The 17,699-nt window shown below is 42.9% G+C and overlaps 1 protein-coding gene across 2 annotated transcripts in view; it reads left to right on the forward strand.

Moving 5' to 3' along the window:
- Positions 1-17,699, forward strand: part of sema3ab (sema domain, immunoglobulin domain (Ig), short basic domain, secreted, (semaphorin) 3Ab) — a 321,287-nt gene that overhangs the window by 262,999 nt on the left and 40,589 nt on the right. For both annotated transcript variants that reach the window (XM_041202609.1, XM_041202608.1), the window contains exons 12-15: positions 1,229-1,448; positions 5,697-5,788; positions 6,944-6,985; positions 11,419-11,576. In XM_041202609.1, the coding sequence (XP_041058543.1) occupies positions 1,229-1,448; positions 5,697-5,788; positions 6,944-6,985; positions 11,419-11,576 (512 nt within the window). The remainder of the gene's footprint in view (positions 1-1,228; positions 1,449-5,696; positions 5,789-6,943; positions 6,986-11,418; positions 11,577-17,699) is intronic.

A 17,699-nucleotide genomic window follows, 5' to 3' on the forward strand; every position in this document is an offset into this window, starting at 1 on the left:
TAACCTATACGTCCTTCCCTTTTGGTACATGTTTTACAAAATACCATTTTAGAAAAAATAATCAACATAGTCATGCATAAGGTTGAACTCATACGTGAAGACAGAAATTCACCAAAGTTCACACACTATGAACACAGTCTCATTATTGATTTATTTGCACCTGACCCACACAACTGAACTGGTGGCCACCAATGCTGACATTGGATGTGAAATGTGGGAAAATACATTTTTCCTTAAACTGATCCTGTTTCAATAAACAGAAAGGATGAATTTTAATTGCCAGCATAGGAATCCAGCCAGCTTATCCTTGGAGCCACATTGGTATGCAGCCCACGCTCCAATGAAAGTCTGAAATGGGCATCCTGGGCCAGCTTTTAAGTACAGACATGTTGGGTAACTGGCAGGCTGGCAGCCAGCTAACCCACAGTGGGAGGGTTTTGGGAGAGTTTGGGTGGGAAAGTGGGGAGGGAACTTGTGGTACACCCAACAAGGCAGCAGTCTAAAGTCCCTTTGTAGGGGGTAGGATGCTCTTCCAGCCCCACAACAATACGTTTTGCACTTACATTAGTGACCACTGGGCATCTTCCAGCTGTTAATGAATAGAGAATCCACTGCAGATTCTCAGTCAGTAAGTTGTTAAAATTGCATCAAGGTCGGGGTTTAATCATTTCTATTTATTATGAAGTCTGGCGAGAGCCAAAATCATCGAAGAGCGATACTCGAGCAGGGCAAGAGAGGAGCAGTTGGTTTACTGTTTGGGATTTAACTTCCATTCCACTCAGCTTCTGTTGGGGAGAGGAGTTAAAATTCTCAATTTAAGGAAGAATAATAATTACTTCAAATAAAGTTTTGGCTTGTTTTAAAAAAACAAGAAATGCTGGAAACGCTCAGCAGGTCTGGCAGCATCTGTGGAGAGAGAGTAACAGAATTAACATTTCAAGCCCAATGTGACTCTTCTTCAGTTGTGTAGAAGAACTTGGATTCAATGTTAACTCTGTTTCTCTCTCCACAGAAGCTGCCGGACCTGCTGAGCTTTTCCAGCATTTCTTGTTTTCAGTTCAGATCTCCAACCTCCATGGCAGTTTGCTTTATTTTTGCTTATTCTGCTGATTGGGGTAATTTTTAAGTTGGGATTTTTCTCTGACGAGTGTATTATCTTTGGATACTTTTTTATGGCATCAATTTTAGCTTTATATTATTTCTCCCCAACTGATTTGTTCTTTTAAAGTGTCCTAGCAAAACCTTTGGAGGATTTGAATCAACGAAGGACTTTCCTGATGATGTAATCACATTTGCCAGAAGTCACCCAGCCATGTACAATCCAGCGTTGCCCATCAACAACCGACCAATCGTCATAAAGACAGATGTGGATTACCAGTTCAGCCAGATAGTTGTGGACCGAGTGGAAGCTGGGGATGGCCAGTATGATGTCATGTTTATTGGAACAGGTAAAGACATTTAAAATAATCCCCTTGGTGCTTTGGAAAGTTCCATTTACATTCTGCATTTCAGTTTTCACTAATGAGCATGAGCATATTGCATTAAGCATGAAGCTGTGACTCATTTTGACTTAAACTAAAGAAGTTCTCAGCAGTTTATAGACATTTTCTGCTTGGCCTAATAGCTTTTGTGTATTTTATTTTATTATTTCACGGGATGTGGGAATCACTGGCAAGGTGAGCATTTGCTGCCCGTCCCTAATTGGCCTGGAGGTTAGTGGCTTGCTAGGCCATTGTAGAGGGCAGTTGAGAGTCAACCATTTGCTGTGGATCTGGAGTCACATGTAGGCCAGACCAGATAAGAATGGCAGTTTTTCTTCCCTAAGGATAATAGTGAACCATGGATAATTATGACAGTCAATAATAATTGTCATGGTCACCACTCCTAAGATGAGCTTTCAATTTCAGGTTTTATTAATTGAGTGCAAATCCCACCAGCTGCCATGGTGAGGTTTGAACCCATGTCCGCAGAGCATTAGACTGGCCCTCTGGATTACTAATCCAGTCACATTACTACCCCCATCTCCCCATTTGTCAGGACCCATCAGTAATCTTGTGTATCCTTCTCAACATGGTCGCAATTACATCACAATATGCATTTGTAGCAAATACGCTTTGTTTCAAGTATAAAATTTGAAACATCATTTGATCAACTTTCTTGTAATTAGTTCCTGGGGAGCACTTCAATTCCTGCACAGCCTGAATGGGAACCTATGGCCTGGGGTCCTCAATTGTTCTAGAATTTCCAGGACATCCACAGTAAGCGGGTGTGAGCTAAAAAGCGGAGTGCCGTAACCACGCTGACATGGCCGCCACTGCAAGCTTCCAGCTCGTCTGTTAATTACATAGAACTCACTGGCTGATAGATCCTATGCTCAAACTGGATGAAACTACCACTGAGGTCACAGGGGATCTATTATAACAAAATAACATACCCAGGTGTAGCCTGAATACTGTAATCAAATTTTGAAGTTTAGATGGTAGTTATAAACTGCTCAAACTTCAGTCTCACAGTTCATGATGTGTCTGAATTTGATTGGTTGGATTTAACTTGATTATAGTAACTATCGTTCTTTATATAGTAATTACGTGGTGATACCACAAAATGTAAGCTCCATTTCGACATACAGAGTCAGTAAAAAGTTAAATGTGTCAAAACTATTTGTATCTAAAACTATCAGAAATGAACAGGGACAATCCAGTGAGCCTAGTATTCCTGAAGGTGAAGCAACTGTGTGTTAAAACAATCAGATACAGGAATGCAATCTTACAGCCAGTCTAGAGCTGAGATCATCGCAAGAAGTGACCTTAGACATTGTGTTAGAAATCGTGTGCAATGCTAAACAGAACTCGTCAATGTAAAATCTTTAAACTTATTCAGCTTTGGTATCAGGAGATGGCTCATTGCCAGAAGTTTGATCAGTTCTTCTGAACTTTACTTGAGGCTCCCACATTATTTCCTTAATCACAGGGCAGTGGAAAATCCTATTTACAAGTCTAATTATACAGAAGTTTAAATTAAGCACCATAGTTTCTGTTAAAAATAAATAATACATTGGTAACAAAAGGCTTCTTAATATCACTCTTGAATGATGTGGTCCAGATGTTTTTCAAATCAAAGGAAGTTTGATATTTCTGCTGTGAGCCTCTATCTGTCAAAGAATGTCTCCTTAAAAGGTAAAATCCTTCTTTCCTGAATTCTACCGACTCTACATTACTTTTTACCAAACTAAATTTTTAATGCTGCTGGAAATAATTAACCTGAAAAGGCATGATCACCTTTCCCACTGGATGGATTGGAATACCCTGACAGAGAGAAGGACATTTTGGGTTAACTACCACTTCAGTGATATTTTAAAGATTCATCCCTGCCTTGGTCAAACTTGCTTCATAGTTTTACTTCAAAACATGAAAATAACAAGCCTGTTCCATGCAGACTGTGTTCTTGTTTGACTGTTTTATAAAATTACGATGCATGAAGGATCGCGGATCGAGGTCTTACACTTTCAGGGATAGACTAAAGCCATGGTTCAGCTATTTCAGAAGCCTCAATGGCTTCATCGGATAAGTACTGGGCAATGTGGAGCAATACGAACCAGCAGGATCTCGGGTTTGACTTTTTGTGGTGAGTTAGTTGATCTCAACCAGGGTGGAAGTTAGAGGAACTTTACAATTGGGAAGCCTTAGTTAGTGCAGAGAAAGTTTAGCTACATTTCCTGCTCTTGATAATTTTCCATTTGTTCCTGCTGTGAACGCACAAACATGTGAATAAGAAGCAGGAGAAGGCCATTCAGCCCTTCAAATCTGTGAGGTAAGAATGGAATCTGGCTTAACTGCGATCTTCCCTTTAACAATATTGTCTGCTGACACCCATTCTGGGTTCATGCGTGGACACTGCTTGTTTTAAGGAATGCTGGTGGAATTATATGCCATCTTTGGGAGAGAGGAAGAAAAAGAATAAAACATCTCTTGGAACACTGGGCTGCAAAACTCAACTCACAGTGCCCAGTTTCTCAATGCTTTGAGTGCCATTTTCGCATTGTGCCTTCATCGGAAGCAACAGCATAGGTTAACCCCACATTGCAACCCCACCCCTGTTTTGGGGGGCAGAGAGTGTCTAATTTAGCTGCCTAGGCATTTAACAAGAATGGCTGCAATTCACCCATCTTTTGATCTTCTCTATCTGCACTGCACCCCGCCCCCCCACCATGTTTCAGTTTGTTCCATTCTTACCACTGAAGCAGAGGGTTGTGAGTTCAAATCCTACAATAGAACTTGAGCCCAGAATCCAAGCTGATAATCGACTCTATTACCACAACACATTTCTGTTATTTAGTAATCACTCTATGCTTCCCTCAATGATATGAGATCAAGTTTATTAGGGTGGTCACATGGGGAGTTCATTGAAGAATGAGTGTTAATGTTAATAACCCACTGGCCAGAATTTTCCCGTCAGTGATTTGGGGGTGGGGCCCGCTCGCCGACAGGAGAATGACACAGGATGATGTCGGGGGGAACCCCTGACCTCATCCCACCCCATTTACATTTTCAGGAAGGCTGGCGGACAGCGAAATCAGCTGTTTGCCCGAGAACCTGCCAATGGCCAATTGAGGCCATTGACAGGATCATTAAGCTCATTGAAAGACCTGCCCGTCTAACCTTAAGGCTGGCGGGCAGGCCAGGAGCCTCAACGGACAGGCCAGGAGCCTCAACAGGCAGGCCAGGAGCCTCAACGGACAGGCCAGGAGCCTCAACAGACAGGCCAGGAGCCTCAGCAGACAGGCCAGGAGCCTCAATGGACAGGCCAGGAGCCTCAACGGACAGGCCAGGAGCCTCAACGGACAGGCCAGGAGCCTCAGCGGGCGTCTGAGAAAAGATACAACCTCATCCACCGGCGGGATGAGGTTTCATCTCAGTTGCTAAAAAGTTTATTAAAGTTTTGCTCATATTTATTAACATGTCCCATCTTGTGTGACAGTGTCACATGAGGGGGATATGTTAATAATGTTTTTCTTTCTCTATTTTTAAAGTTTTTTAAACATTCAGCGCTCTCCCTGAGACAGCACTTAGTCTCAGGGAGCAGTGTGCGCATGCGTGAAAGAGCGCACTTTGACAGATGGGGAATCCCTCCCCTCCCCGCACAGGGAGCGCATAGCGCTTCTCATTAGGCAGCCCGCTGGGTGGGCCTTAATTGGCCCGCCCACTCAAAATGGTGGTGGGCCCTGTTCAGCCGCAGAGTTCAGCTGCCCGCCCGCTGCCAAGCTGGTGGGACCCGCCCGCCCATCAAGGGCAAAATTCTGGCCGTAGTCTAACTTGCAGTCACTTTGAGCACAGCTCCTCACTGGCAGCACAGGATTTTTGAATTTATCCTATAACATAGGAAAATAAGTATATACATGTATTTATGCTGCTGTATAATTTTTGTATTCAAATAAAAAAACTATGGAATAGTTTCTTTTTCACAGTGAGAGCAGAACAATGGTGAGTGCAGGGTTTCTGGAAATGAATTTATGAAACATGTGTTTGAAGAAAATTGCTGTGTATCTTAAGTCTTACTGACCTAATAGAAGCATTTTGGTGTATTGTGATGAACACCCTTCATGAATCTCAATGAAACACAGACCTATAAAATAACATCTAATGTAAAAGGCAAACAGAGTAATAAATTAACCTGCATTTTATTGTCATTTCTTTAAGATGTGGGGACGATTCTGAAGGTGGTGTCTATTCCACGAGAGACTTGGCATGACCTTGAGGAGGTATTACTGGAGGAATTGGCAGTGTTGAGGGTGAGAGTTCTCATTCTTTCATTAACCGAAAGCTTTCTCTCGCAACCAGCACCAGCAATTCATCTGTCATCACATCTCTGTCCTTCCGTGTATTCCTTTCAGAGGTCACACCAGCCGTGACAGAATGATTGGCATTTGTTACAAACACAGTACCTGATAATCTCAGATTTTTATTCACAACTTGACTTCTCTGATCTCTGGAAGATTTCTGATGAATTGATGCATGCTTAAGAACTAATGAGTCCCATCAAAGATCATCCTACTGCCATCAACGGATGTGTGAATGTCCTAATAAAAATGGCATTTATCCCAGAGGCAGACAGTATTCCCAGACCCTGGTATTCATGGACAAATTTATTTCAAAGATTTCATGAAACATGGCAACTTAATTTTGAATAAATAGATCATTTATAGACTTATTTTTGAAATAAAGTAATAAGAAAAATGTAGGCAATATATTTAGACTTAAAAGGACTTCATTTAAATATCCTGAAGCTTGGAAGAGCATAGCTTGGCACAGGGAGCATGAGATGGCATGGATGGGGCATGGGGACTGCGGGCGGGGGGGTGGGGGGGGTTTGAGGAGTGAACATTGGAGGGCCTTTCTGTTCTTTTCTCTTTATCTATTCATGGGATGTGGGCATCGCTGGCTGGGCCAGCATTTATTGCCCATCCCTAGTTGCCCTTGAGAAGGTGGTGGTGAGCTGCCTTCTTGAACCAGTACACCCACAGTGCTGTTAGGAGAGGAGTTCTAGGATTTTGACCCAGCGACAATGAAGGGTGATCAGTGATTTGGAGGGGAACTCCCAGGAGGTGATGTTTCCATGTGTCTGCTGCCCTAGTCCTTCTCAGTGCTAGAGGTCGTGTGTTTGGAAGGTGCTGGATGAAGTCCCACAGCATCAAGATGGGCCTTTTAAACAGTCCCCCTTAGACTGCTGGCTATCCTTGTGGCTGGCTCCAACCTCTCTCCTGGGTAGGCTGACCTGTCTGCAGCCCGCACCTTTCCCTTGGCAACAAGGATCCTGCCTTTACGGGCACTTTCTCTCACTCTGCTATCCACTTCAAGGATGAAAATCCAGGCCTGAGTGTTGTACCTAAAACTTTGATAATGAAATGAAAGCACAAACCAATGATATTTTCACTTTTACCTTGCAGGAGCCAACACCCATTACAACAATGAAAATTTCTACAAAACAGGTGAGATTTAGTTCAATGTTGCACTCTAAACAGATTGGATGTTAAAGACAGCTAGTTAAAAGTACTTCTGATTCCTAAGAAGGAATCTTCCTGATCGTATTTAGTTTGTTACAGGGGAATGGAAGAAATGGCAGAAATGTCTCCATTGGCAGAAAATGCAACATTGTGCCTGCCAATGTGGAAGAAAGGCCAGTGGATATACCTGAGTGTAGAGCTGCTCTGGTTATAGGCAATATAACCATCTCTATAACCGTGTCATGAATAGCAACACCAACCTGCATTTATATAGTGCCTTTAATGTAGTAAAATACCAGAGGCGTTAATCAAATCTGGAGTTCCAAACCTGTTTATCCCAGTTCGAATGTCAGTCTCAGAAATGGCAGAATCTGCTGAAAGGCATTAACATTTTTGCTCAGATTTCTATTTTGAAGATAAATTTGATCTTTTCTTATATCACGATTTCTCACCCAAAAATCAATTCAAACAAACATTCCAATAAATGCCCTGTCCACTGGCCAGTTCTCTGGCTGAGACTTTGGAGGATTTCGGGCTTTGTCTATAGTCTATAGATTAGGAATAAGTGAAAGTACTGGTACACAACATAAGATATCTCTAGGAAGACTATTTTGAAAAGGAGTTGGAAACTGAAAGTTATACTCTGGGCAGAATTTTCTCCCCGTTGTGGGGGGGGGGGAGTTGATGGACGGGCACTTGCAGGCGCGTTTCTGATCGGTGCCCCCAATCAGAGGCGCGGCGCCATTTTATGTGGGCGGGTCAATTAAGGGAAGCGCTGTGCACTCCCTGTGCGGGCGGGGGGGAAATCCAAAAATCGAGAGTTCACTCTTTTGCACATATGCACGAAAGAGCGCATTCATCTCCCTGAGGCTAAGTGCTGCCTCAGGGAGATCACCTCTACTTTCAAAAATATTAAAAATAGAAAAATAAAATTTCCCTCACATGTCCCCTCATGTGACAATGTCACCTGAGTTGGGACATGTTCATAATTTACAGAAAAACTTTGTTAAACTTTTTCAAACCCTGCATGAAAGCTCTTCCCGCCGTTGGATGAGATTTGTTTTTTTTTTACCTCCCGCCGGGGCTCCTGACCTGCCCGCTGACCTTAAGTTTGGACGGGCAGGTCCACTAATTACTTTAATTAATCTGTCAGTGGCCTCAAGTGGCCATTGACAGGTCTGCGGGCCCGCAGCTGATTTTGCTGCGCCCCCACCTTCCTGAAAATTTAAATGGGGCGCGGTGACATCAGGAGTTCCGCCCGACATCACCCGGGGTCTTTTTACTTGTCGGCGAGTGGGCCCCACCCCTGCTCGCCGATGGTAAAATCCTGCCCTCTGAGTCTTGTTGGATAGAATTAAAAACCAGTCAAGGAGTAACACCTAATATTAGGAATGGCCACCAAATACTCAAAGGAAGTCTGAACCAGTTTTCTGGAAGACAATAAAGCTGAGGATTGTCAAGTAATCCTGAAGGATTTAAACATTCTTGTCTGGAGAGCACATTAGGAACAATCTGTGCATGCACTTTTACTGAATCCCCCACCACAATTTTATTGAAATTATGAGGAACTTCTTTCTAAGGCAGTACATTAAGAAACTCAGAAGGGGCAATGTAATATCGAGATTAGTTCTAATGAATAAGGAGTGAACGATGAGTAAAGTAGAGGTAAGAGGACATTTAAGATCTACTGATCATTGTGTTCTGACATTCAGTGTAGAAAATAAAAAGAAGTCAATTAAAAAGCACCATTTTCAACAATCGACGTTTAATGATCTTTGGAAATGTGTGGAAATGGTAAAATGGGAAGAGATACAAAAAGTAAAAGACTTGGAAGGAACGTGTAACAGTTTGAAAGGGATAATTATTTAAGATGCAAAAGGAATTTATCGCTAAAGTACATCAGGGACAGAATACAAGAGGCAGATTGGTTTGATTTACTAACTTTAGGGAGAAAGAGAAAAATTGCAAAATGTTTTAATGTTCAGGAAAGGAGGAGGATAAGAAGAGATATAAAGAAAAGCTGAATCAAGATGGGGAATCAACCCTCGATCAATGGAGAGTGCAGGAGAGCATGTTGGGAGCAGCACCAGGCATACCTAAAAATTGAGATGCCAACCTGGTAAAGCTGCAACACAGGACTACATGCTTGATAAAATTTGAAGCAGCATGTAATAGACAAAGCTAAGTGATTCCACAACCAACAATTCAGATCTAAACTCTGCAGTCCTGCCACACCCATTCATGAATGGTGGTGGACAATTAAACAACCCACAGGAAGGGGAGGCTCCACAAATACCCCCATCCTCAATGATAGGGGAGTACAGCACATCATTGCAAAAGATAACGCTGAAGTATTTGTGGCCATCTTCAGCCAGAGGTGCTGAGTGGATGATCCGCCTCAGCCTCCTCCAGAGGTACCCAGCATCACAGATGCCAATCTTCAGCCAATTCATTTCACTCTACGCGATATTAAGAAATGGCTGAACTCACTGGATATTGCAAAGACTATTGGCCCTGGCAATATTTCACCACTGGTACTGAAGATTCGTGCTCTAGAACTAGTCGCACCCCTAGCTAAGCTGATCTAGCACAGCTACAACATGGGATCTATACAACAATTTGGAAAATTGCTCTAGTGTGCCCTGTCCAGAAAAAGGAGTACCAATCCAGTCTGGCCAGTTATAGCCCAATCATTCTCCTCAAACTCATCAGCAAAGTCATGAGAGATGTTGACTGTCCTATCATGTGCACTTACTCAGCAATAATCTGATTACTGACACTCAGTTTGGGTTCCGCCAGGGCCAATCAGCTCTTGACCTCATTACAGCCTTGGTTCAAACATGGACAAAAGAGCTGAACTCCCGAGGTGAAATTGGAGTGACTGCCCTTGATATTCAGGCAGCATTTGACCAGGTGTGGCACCAAGGAGCCCTAACAAAACTGGAGTCAATGGAATCAGGGGGAAAACTCTCCACTGTTTGGAGTCATACCCAGCACAAGGGAAGATGGTTGTGGTTATTGGAGGTCAATCATCTCAGTTCCAGAACTTCACTGCAGGAATCCCTCAGGGTAGTGTCCTCAGCCCAACTATATTCAGCTGCTTCAACAGTAACCTCTATCATAAGGTCAGAAATGGGGATGTTCGCTGATGATTGCACAACGTTCTGCACCATTCACAACTCCTTAGATACTGAAGCATTCCATGTCCAAATGCAGCAAGACCTGGACAAACAAGTGGCAAGTAACACTCATGCCACACAAGTGCCAGATAATGACTATCTCCAAGAAGCGGGAATCTAACAGTCACCTGTTGACATTCAAAGGCACTACCATCACTGAATCCCCCACCATCAACATCCTGGGGGTAACCATTGACCAGAAACTGAACTGGACTAGCCATGTAAATACTGTGGCTACAAGACCAGGTCAGGGGCTAGGAATCCTGCAGCAAGTATTTGACCTCCTGACTCCCCAAAGCCTGTCCACCATCTACAAGGCACAAGTCAGGAGTGCGATGGAATATTCCCCACTTGCCTGGACGAGTGCAGCTCCAACAACACTCAAGGACAAAGCAGCCCACTTGATTGGCACCACATCCACAAATGTTCACTCCCTCCACCACCGACGCACAGTAGCAGCAGTGTGTGTACCATCTACAAGATGCACTGCAGCACGTTACCAAGGCTCCTTCAACAGCACCTTCCAAACCCATGACCATCACCACCTAGTGAATCAAGGGCATCAGATTCATGGGAACACCACCACCTGGAAGTTCCCCTCCAAGCCTCTCACCATGCTGACTTGGAAATATATCACCGTTCCTTCACTTTCACTGGGTCAAAATTCAAAATCCTTAACAGCACGTTGGGTTTTCCTCACCACATGGACACCACATGCTTCAAGAAGGCAGCTCACCACCACCTTCTCAAGGACAGTTAGGGATGGGCAATAAATGCTGGCCTTGCCAGTGAAGCGCACATCTCTTGGACAAATTTTTAAAAAGATTAATTGAGCAAGCCATGGATATTGGCTGAAAATTCTGAAATTATTCCAACTCCTCCAAGCTATTGCTCTTTATTTTGTTACTAATTCTCACTGTTTAAAGGGGAATATGATGAGGGGAATAAATAAGTCTTATAACTGATCTTTTAGTAACTTCAAACACCGATTCAGTGTAGACTAGCTCCCTTAAATTGGTGCAACACATGGAAAAATGTAGCAGAATCTGACACGATTCTAATGGTAATAATGGATTGACAGATGCATCTTTGCTTTTGGGCCTCTTGGTGCTCATCCAAAAATAAACACAAATAAAGTCAAGTAGGCAATAATTGATGTCATTTCCTGCTCAGTTCTAATAAATGATCTCTTTCTATCCACTGCAATTATCTCATCAATATTTCTTATTTTGTTCTCAGCAACAACTGTATATCGGCTCTGCTATTGGCGTGTCTCAGCTCCCCTTGCATCGTTGTGATGTTTATGGAAAAGCCTGTGCCGAGTGCTGCCTTGCCAGGGACCCCTACTGTGCTTGGGATGGCTTCTCATGTTCCAGATACTTTCCTACTGCCAAAAGGTAGAAGAGATTTTAGATTTTTGGTATTTGCACCTTTCCCACTAATGAAGGTGTTGCTGTTCAGATGGTGTGTAGCATAAACCCTCAGTAGGAAAGCTTCAATAGCAGCGGTAAATATTTATGTGAGCGTTGAGTGAGGAAATACCAGGCAGATGGGCAATGCTGACAGCAGCAGTGCAACACTAGGGAGCACTTGGTAATTATGTTTGGCAATATGTCACATTCCTACTCTTCGTCCCTCACTCATTAAACCAATTGTTCCCTTTCAGATGTTAAAATAACCCTTTCAATGCTGGGGTTTTCTCACATTAATGGTCTCTAGTATTTCTGCTGCCTTCAAGTCTGTACCAGCGTGATTATTAACTCACTCCGAGACCACATGAGAATCTGATATTCTAGCTGCCTTTTTGTAAACTCCACCGGGATTCAGGTTTATGTTTTTTGTGAATATGTGGGGCTGTTTTGCGGCTGATATTTTTCCAATCTGACTTTCTTGCTAAGCAGTCACACCAGAGGCCAGGTCACCCCTTGTTTGAAGTAAGAAATGAAGATATATGACCTTTGTATCTCCATTCTAGCTTGAGTAGACACCTTAAATTCTCTGTTGCTGGACAGTTTACTCACAATAGCCCTGACCATATTAATAGATACTATCAATTTGAACTCTTAAAAATTATAACTTTGTTCAGGAATGGAAGCTCACTCACTCACCTTTCCCGAACCGCTTTATCCAAGTCAGTGTCGTGGGGAGTTGGAGCCTATCCCGACTGACAATGGGCGTGAGACAGGGTACACCCAGGGCAGGGTAATTTAACCATAGCCAATACACATAACCAGCATGTCTTTGGACGGTGGGGGTAAACCGGAGCACTCGGTGTAAACTCATGCAGATACAGGGAAAACATGCAAGCTCCACACAGACAGACGCCTGAGGCCAGGGTTGAATCTGGGTCCCTGGAGCTGTGAGGCAGCAGCGCTAACCATTGTGCCACCACGCCACACTCATGGTCAGGAACTGAAACTGAATAATTTAATCAACAGCAAAAATGTAAATATCCATTTGTATATTCTATGTTTCAAAATTCTGAGCAATTGGAATTTACTGTAACACAAACTTACAATTTTACATGCCAGTTTGAGTGAAAGCAACTCTTCCTACCCCCCCTTCTAAACACATCGATGGCCCAATGAGCCTACAGGCAGTTGTGAGAGATTTTTATTTCTGTCAGAGTGGAGAGAACAAAATGAGAACAATCATATTTTATAAACATAAATGATAAAAGTAAACAACAAAATAAATACCTTAAAAATGGCTCGTGCAGTGTTGCTCTTTTGCTGCAAATGAGTTTCTATAGAATACTGAAATAATTGTGCACAGAATGTAGCTCTGATGTTGGATGATGTACCACAAGGTCATTGTGATCTCCTGAGACTCATTTATAATCAACTTTGGGAACACAAAGGAATTTCTCACAAAATATTTTCCCTGAATTGGTTCAGGTTTTTAAAATCCATTCTTCTGCCTCCCCTGTGAGGATTATCTGGCTGCTGGTGTGTGGCAGTCATTGGCAGCTCTTTGCCTAGTTGCAACATAGCTTACAGGACAAAATGGTCTCATTCCTTTGGTATTTTTCACGTATTCAGATCTGTCCTCTCCCTGTCCTCTGCAAAAAAAATAGTGTCTAGTGTTGTCCAATAGGATTTCAACATTCACCAAAATTGTGGCGATCAGGTCACCTCATTCGCCACATGATTCAAGATATAAGCAGCGTTAATGGCACTTATGCACATTATTTGAAAATAGATTTGAGGCTTTAAACCATCAGCAATCAAAACTGATACACCCACTGCCAGAGCCAGTGATACACCCACTGCCAGAGCCAGGAGAACAACTTCAGAAGGGTTTTGCAATCCCACTGTTCTGCAAAGCAAGTCTGTTGTCTACCCTCTCAGAAGGTGGTGACAACCTGTTAAACAGAGGTTTTTTTTTTCTGACAGTGTGCCCTAGGTTATTTTAAAAAAGCAATTTTTTTCAAGAATAAACAGTCTCTATTTTAGCAGAATTGAGATATTAGGAGACTGAAAGAGGGAAAAGATTCAACAAACCTCAATGCTTCAGCTTCTGCACTCTGACTTGCTTATGCTCTGTCACCTGCCATATCGGCACAGAATGTTTGGACATTTTACAGACCTTTGGCTCATGGCTAACTGGTAATCCCTCTCTTTATACCAATAGTTTCCTTTCAAGCAATGATTTCAACAGATCTATTAAGATGAAGGTTAAACCCATTTACATGTTAGTGCCACAGTTTGCCAAAATAGGGGATTTCAACCCTCATTGGCAGCCATGTAGTTTTTTTTTTCTTTATTCTCTCATGGGATGTGGTAAGGCTGCAGTTGTTGCCTATCCCTAATTTCCCTTGAACTGAGTGGATTGCTAAGCCATTTCAGAGGGTAGTTATGAGTCAACCACATTGGGAAGAGTGTCCTTCAGTCAGCATCGTGGTGAAGCAGTCTGGGAAGAGTGTCCTGCAGTAAGTTTTTCTTGAAAATAACAAGAGTGACATCACAAGACAGCTCGATAGAATAGTGGAGAGATCAGAACCGGGTAACTGGGGAAGCTTCAAAAAGTGATGTCAGGCTCAAAATAGCGGAAACCCGAGAGGAGTATAGAATGTGTAGGGGGAACTTAAAAAGGAAATTAGGAGGGCAAAGAGGGGGCATGAAAAACATTGGCTGGTAAAATAAAGGAAAGTCCAAAGTTATTTTACATGTACATTAAAAGTTAGAGGATAACTAGGGAAAGATTAGGGCCCATTAAGGACTCCAGTGGTAATTTGTGTGTGGAGCCTGAAAATGTAGGGTTCGAAATGAATACTTTGTGTTGGTGTTCATGAGTGAGAGGGACGACATGGGTATGGAAATCAGGCAGAAGGACTGTGATATAATTAAGAAATTAGCATAGAAAGAGAGGAGGTTCTAAGTGGTCTGGCAGGCTTAAAAGTAGATAAATCTCCAGACCCAGGTGAAATGTATCCCAGGCTGTTGAGTAAGGCAAAGGAGGAGATAGCAGGGGCACTGACAATAATTTTCAATACCTCTCTGGCCACAGGAGAGGTGCCAGAGGACTGGAGGACAGCCAATGTGTTACCATTATTCAAGAAAGGCAGAAGGGATAAACCAGGGAACTACAGGCCAGTCAGTCTAACCTCAGTGGTGGGGAAAGTACTGGAAAAAATTTCTGAGGGACAGAATTAATCTATACTTGGAGAGGCAGGGATTAATCAAGGACAGTCAGCATGGTTTTGTTAAGGGGAGGTCATGTCTGACCAATTTGTTTGAATTTTTCGAAGAGATGACCAGATGTGTAGATTAGGGCAATGCATTTGACGCTGTCTACTTGGACTTCAGCAAGGTTTTTGATAAGGTCCCACATGGGAGACTGATAATGAAGGTAAGAGCCCATGGGATCCAAGGCAATTTGGCACATTGGATCCAGTATTGGCTGTGTCGCAGGAAGTAGAGGGTGATGGTTGAGGGGTGTTTTTGTGATTGGATACCTGTGTCCAGTGGAATTCCACAGGGATTGATGTTGAGTCCCTTGCTGTTTGTGGTATATATAAATGATTTAGACTTGAATGTAGGAGGGTTCATCAGTAAGTTTACGGATGATATGAAAATTGGTGGGGTGGTAAATAGTGAGGAGGATATAGATGGGCTGGTCAGATGGGCTGATCAGTGGCAAATGGAATTTAATCTAGATAAGTGTGAGGTGATGCAATTGGGCAGGACAAACAAGGCACAGGAATACACAATGAATGGTAGGACCCTGGGAAATACCAAGGATCAGAGGGACCTTGGTGTGCATGTCCACCAGTCCCTGATTGAGGTGTATAAAATTATGAGGGGCATAGATAGCGTAGACAGGAAGGAACTTTTTTCCTTGGTGGAGGGATCAATAACCAGGGGGCCTGGATTTAAGGTAAGGGGCAGGAGGTTTTGAGGGGATGTGAGGAAGAATTCTTTCACCCAGAGTGTGGTGGGAATCTGGAACTCACTTCCTGAAAGAGTGGTAGAGGTAGAAACCCTCATAATATTTAAGAAGTATTTGGATGTGCACTTGCGATTCTATGGCGTACAAGGATATGGGCCTAGTGCTGGAAAATGGGATTAGAATATTTAGGTACTTGTTTGACCAGCACAAACCCGATGGGCTGAAGGACATTTTGCTGTGCTGTAGACCTCTCTGGCTCTAAGACTCTTTGACATTGCTGTAGGTCTGGATTCACATGTAGGCCAGACCCGATAAGGCCAACAGATTTCCTCTCCTAAAGGACATTAGTGAACCATGGATACTTATGACAATCAATAATAATTGTCATGGTCACTTCTCCTAAGATGAGCTTTCAATTTCAGGTTTTATTAATTGAGTGCAAATCCCACCAGCTGCAGTGTTGGGATTTGAACCCATGTCCCCAGAGCATTAGACTGGACCTCTGGATTATTCATCCAGTGACATTACCACTACACCACTGTCTTCCCATCACTGTCCATCACTCGTGCACCTCAACTATTTTGTCAAAACTCTCAGCTAGAGAGTTAGCATCCCTTGTGTCACAATTTTGAAAGCAATTTGACTGCTGTCCTTCAGAAAGCCAACCCTATTTTCACAGTGTTCCACAGACCATTGCCCCAATCTAAACGTATCAACATTTAGAGGGATCTAGAGGCCAGAAATGTTTTACTCGTTGGGCAGGCGTGCCCGACTGATCGAGCGTAAAGTGACGCTTGATGATGTCATGCGAGCATCCCAATGTTATCACGTACCCACGTGATATTTCGGTCGGCCGGTGCACCCACCGACAATTAAAAGGCCTATGAAGGCCATTAACAATGTAATTCAATGTAATTTTTCACTGCCTGTCCATCCTTACGGTTGGTGGGCAGCTGAAAAGGCCAAGTGGCCTTTGGATTTTTTGTAAAACCTCATCCACGGGCAGATTGAGGTTTCAATCCATCATTAAAAAAAAATCATCCTAATTTCTAACATGTCCCTGTTGATGTGACAGAATTGGCTAAAAATCTGTATCAAAATAGCCTTTCAAATACTGTTCCACTGATGAGCCCCAAATTCAAATGCCAACCAGTCAATCTCTCTGCGATTAATGGTCATTTAAGTATGGTATTGTGGAGTCCATGTACAGCCCTGAACAGACATGCCTGCTTACTGTGGGGTACACCTGGTGCTACTTGTGTAGAAGGTGAAACTTTTGCTTAATGTGGAATCTCAGTAGACACTTTCTCAGAATGGAGAGGCGGCCAGGCTATTCCTTTAGGAATTCTCGTGAGACCCAGAAAGGTCTTGTATTTAGCAGGAATGGGTTCTGCCACTGGTTTGCTGCTCCTGTTTCCAGAACGCCAGATTGCTCTCCATTTTTAGGCTTTATTCTTTGATGATATGGGGTTGGAAATGATGTTTTATGGTACTGGTGAAAAATGCATTGACCTGTTTGTTTGAGTTCCTTTCTGTGTAAGTCAACATAGGCATTAACCTTACAAGTATATAACTGAAAAAAACAAAAAAACTGCGGATGCTGGAAATCCAAAACAAAAACAGAATTACCTGGAAAAACTCAGCAGGTCTGGCAGCATCGGCGGAGAAGAAAAGAGTTGACGTTTCGAGTCCTCATGACCCTTCGACAGAACTTGAGTTCGAGTCCAGGAAAGAGCTGAAATATAAGCTGGTTTAAGGTGTGTGTGTGGGGGGCGGAGAGATAGAGAGACAGAGAGGTGGAGGGGGTTGGTGTGGTTGTAGCGACAAACAAGCAGTGATAGAAGCAGATCATCAAAAGATGTCAACAACAATAGTACAATAGAACACATAGGTATTAAAGTTAAAGTTGGTGATATTATCTAAACGAATGTGCTAATTAAGAATGGATGGTAGGGCACTCAAGGTATAGCTCTAGTGGGTTTTTTTTTTATTTTATATAATGGAAATAGGTGGGAAAAGGAAAATCTTTATAATTTATTGGAAAAAAAAAGGGGGGGAAACAGAAAGGGGGTGGGGATGGGGGAGGGGACTCACGACCTAAAGTTGTTGAATTCAATATTCAGTCCGGA

Source organism: Carcharodon carcharias, chromosome 13 (assembly GCF_017639515.1).
Source record: "Carcharodon carcharias isolate sCarCar2 chromosome 13, sCarCar2.pri, whole genome shotgun sequence".
NCBI lineage: Eukaryota > Metazoa > Chordata > Chondrichthyes > Lamniformes > Lamnidae > Carcharodon > Carcharodon carcharias.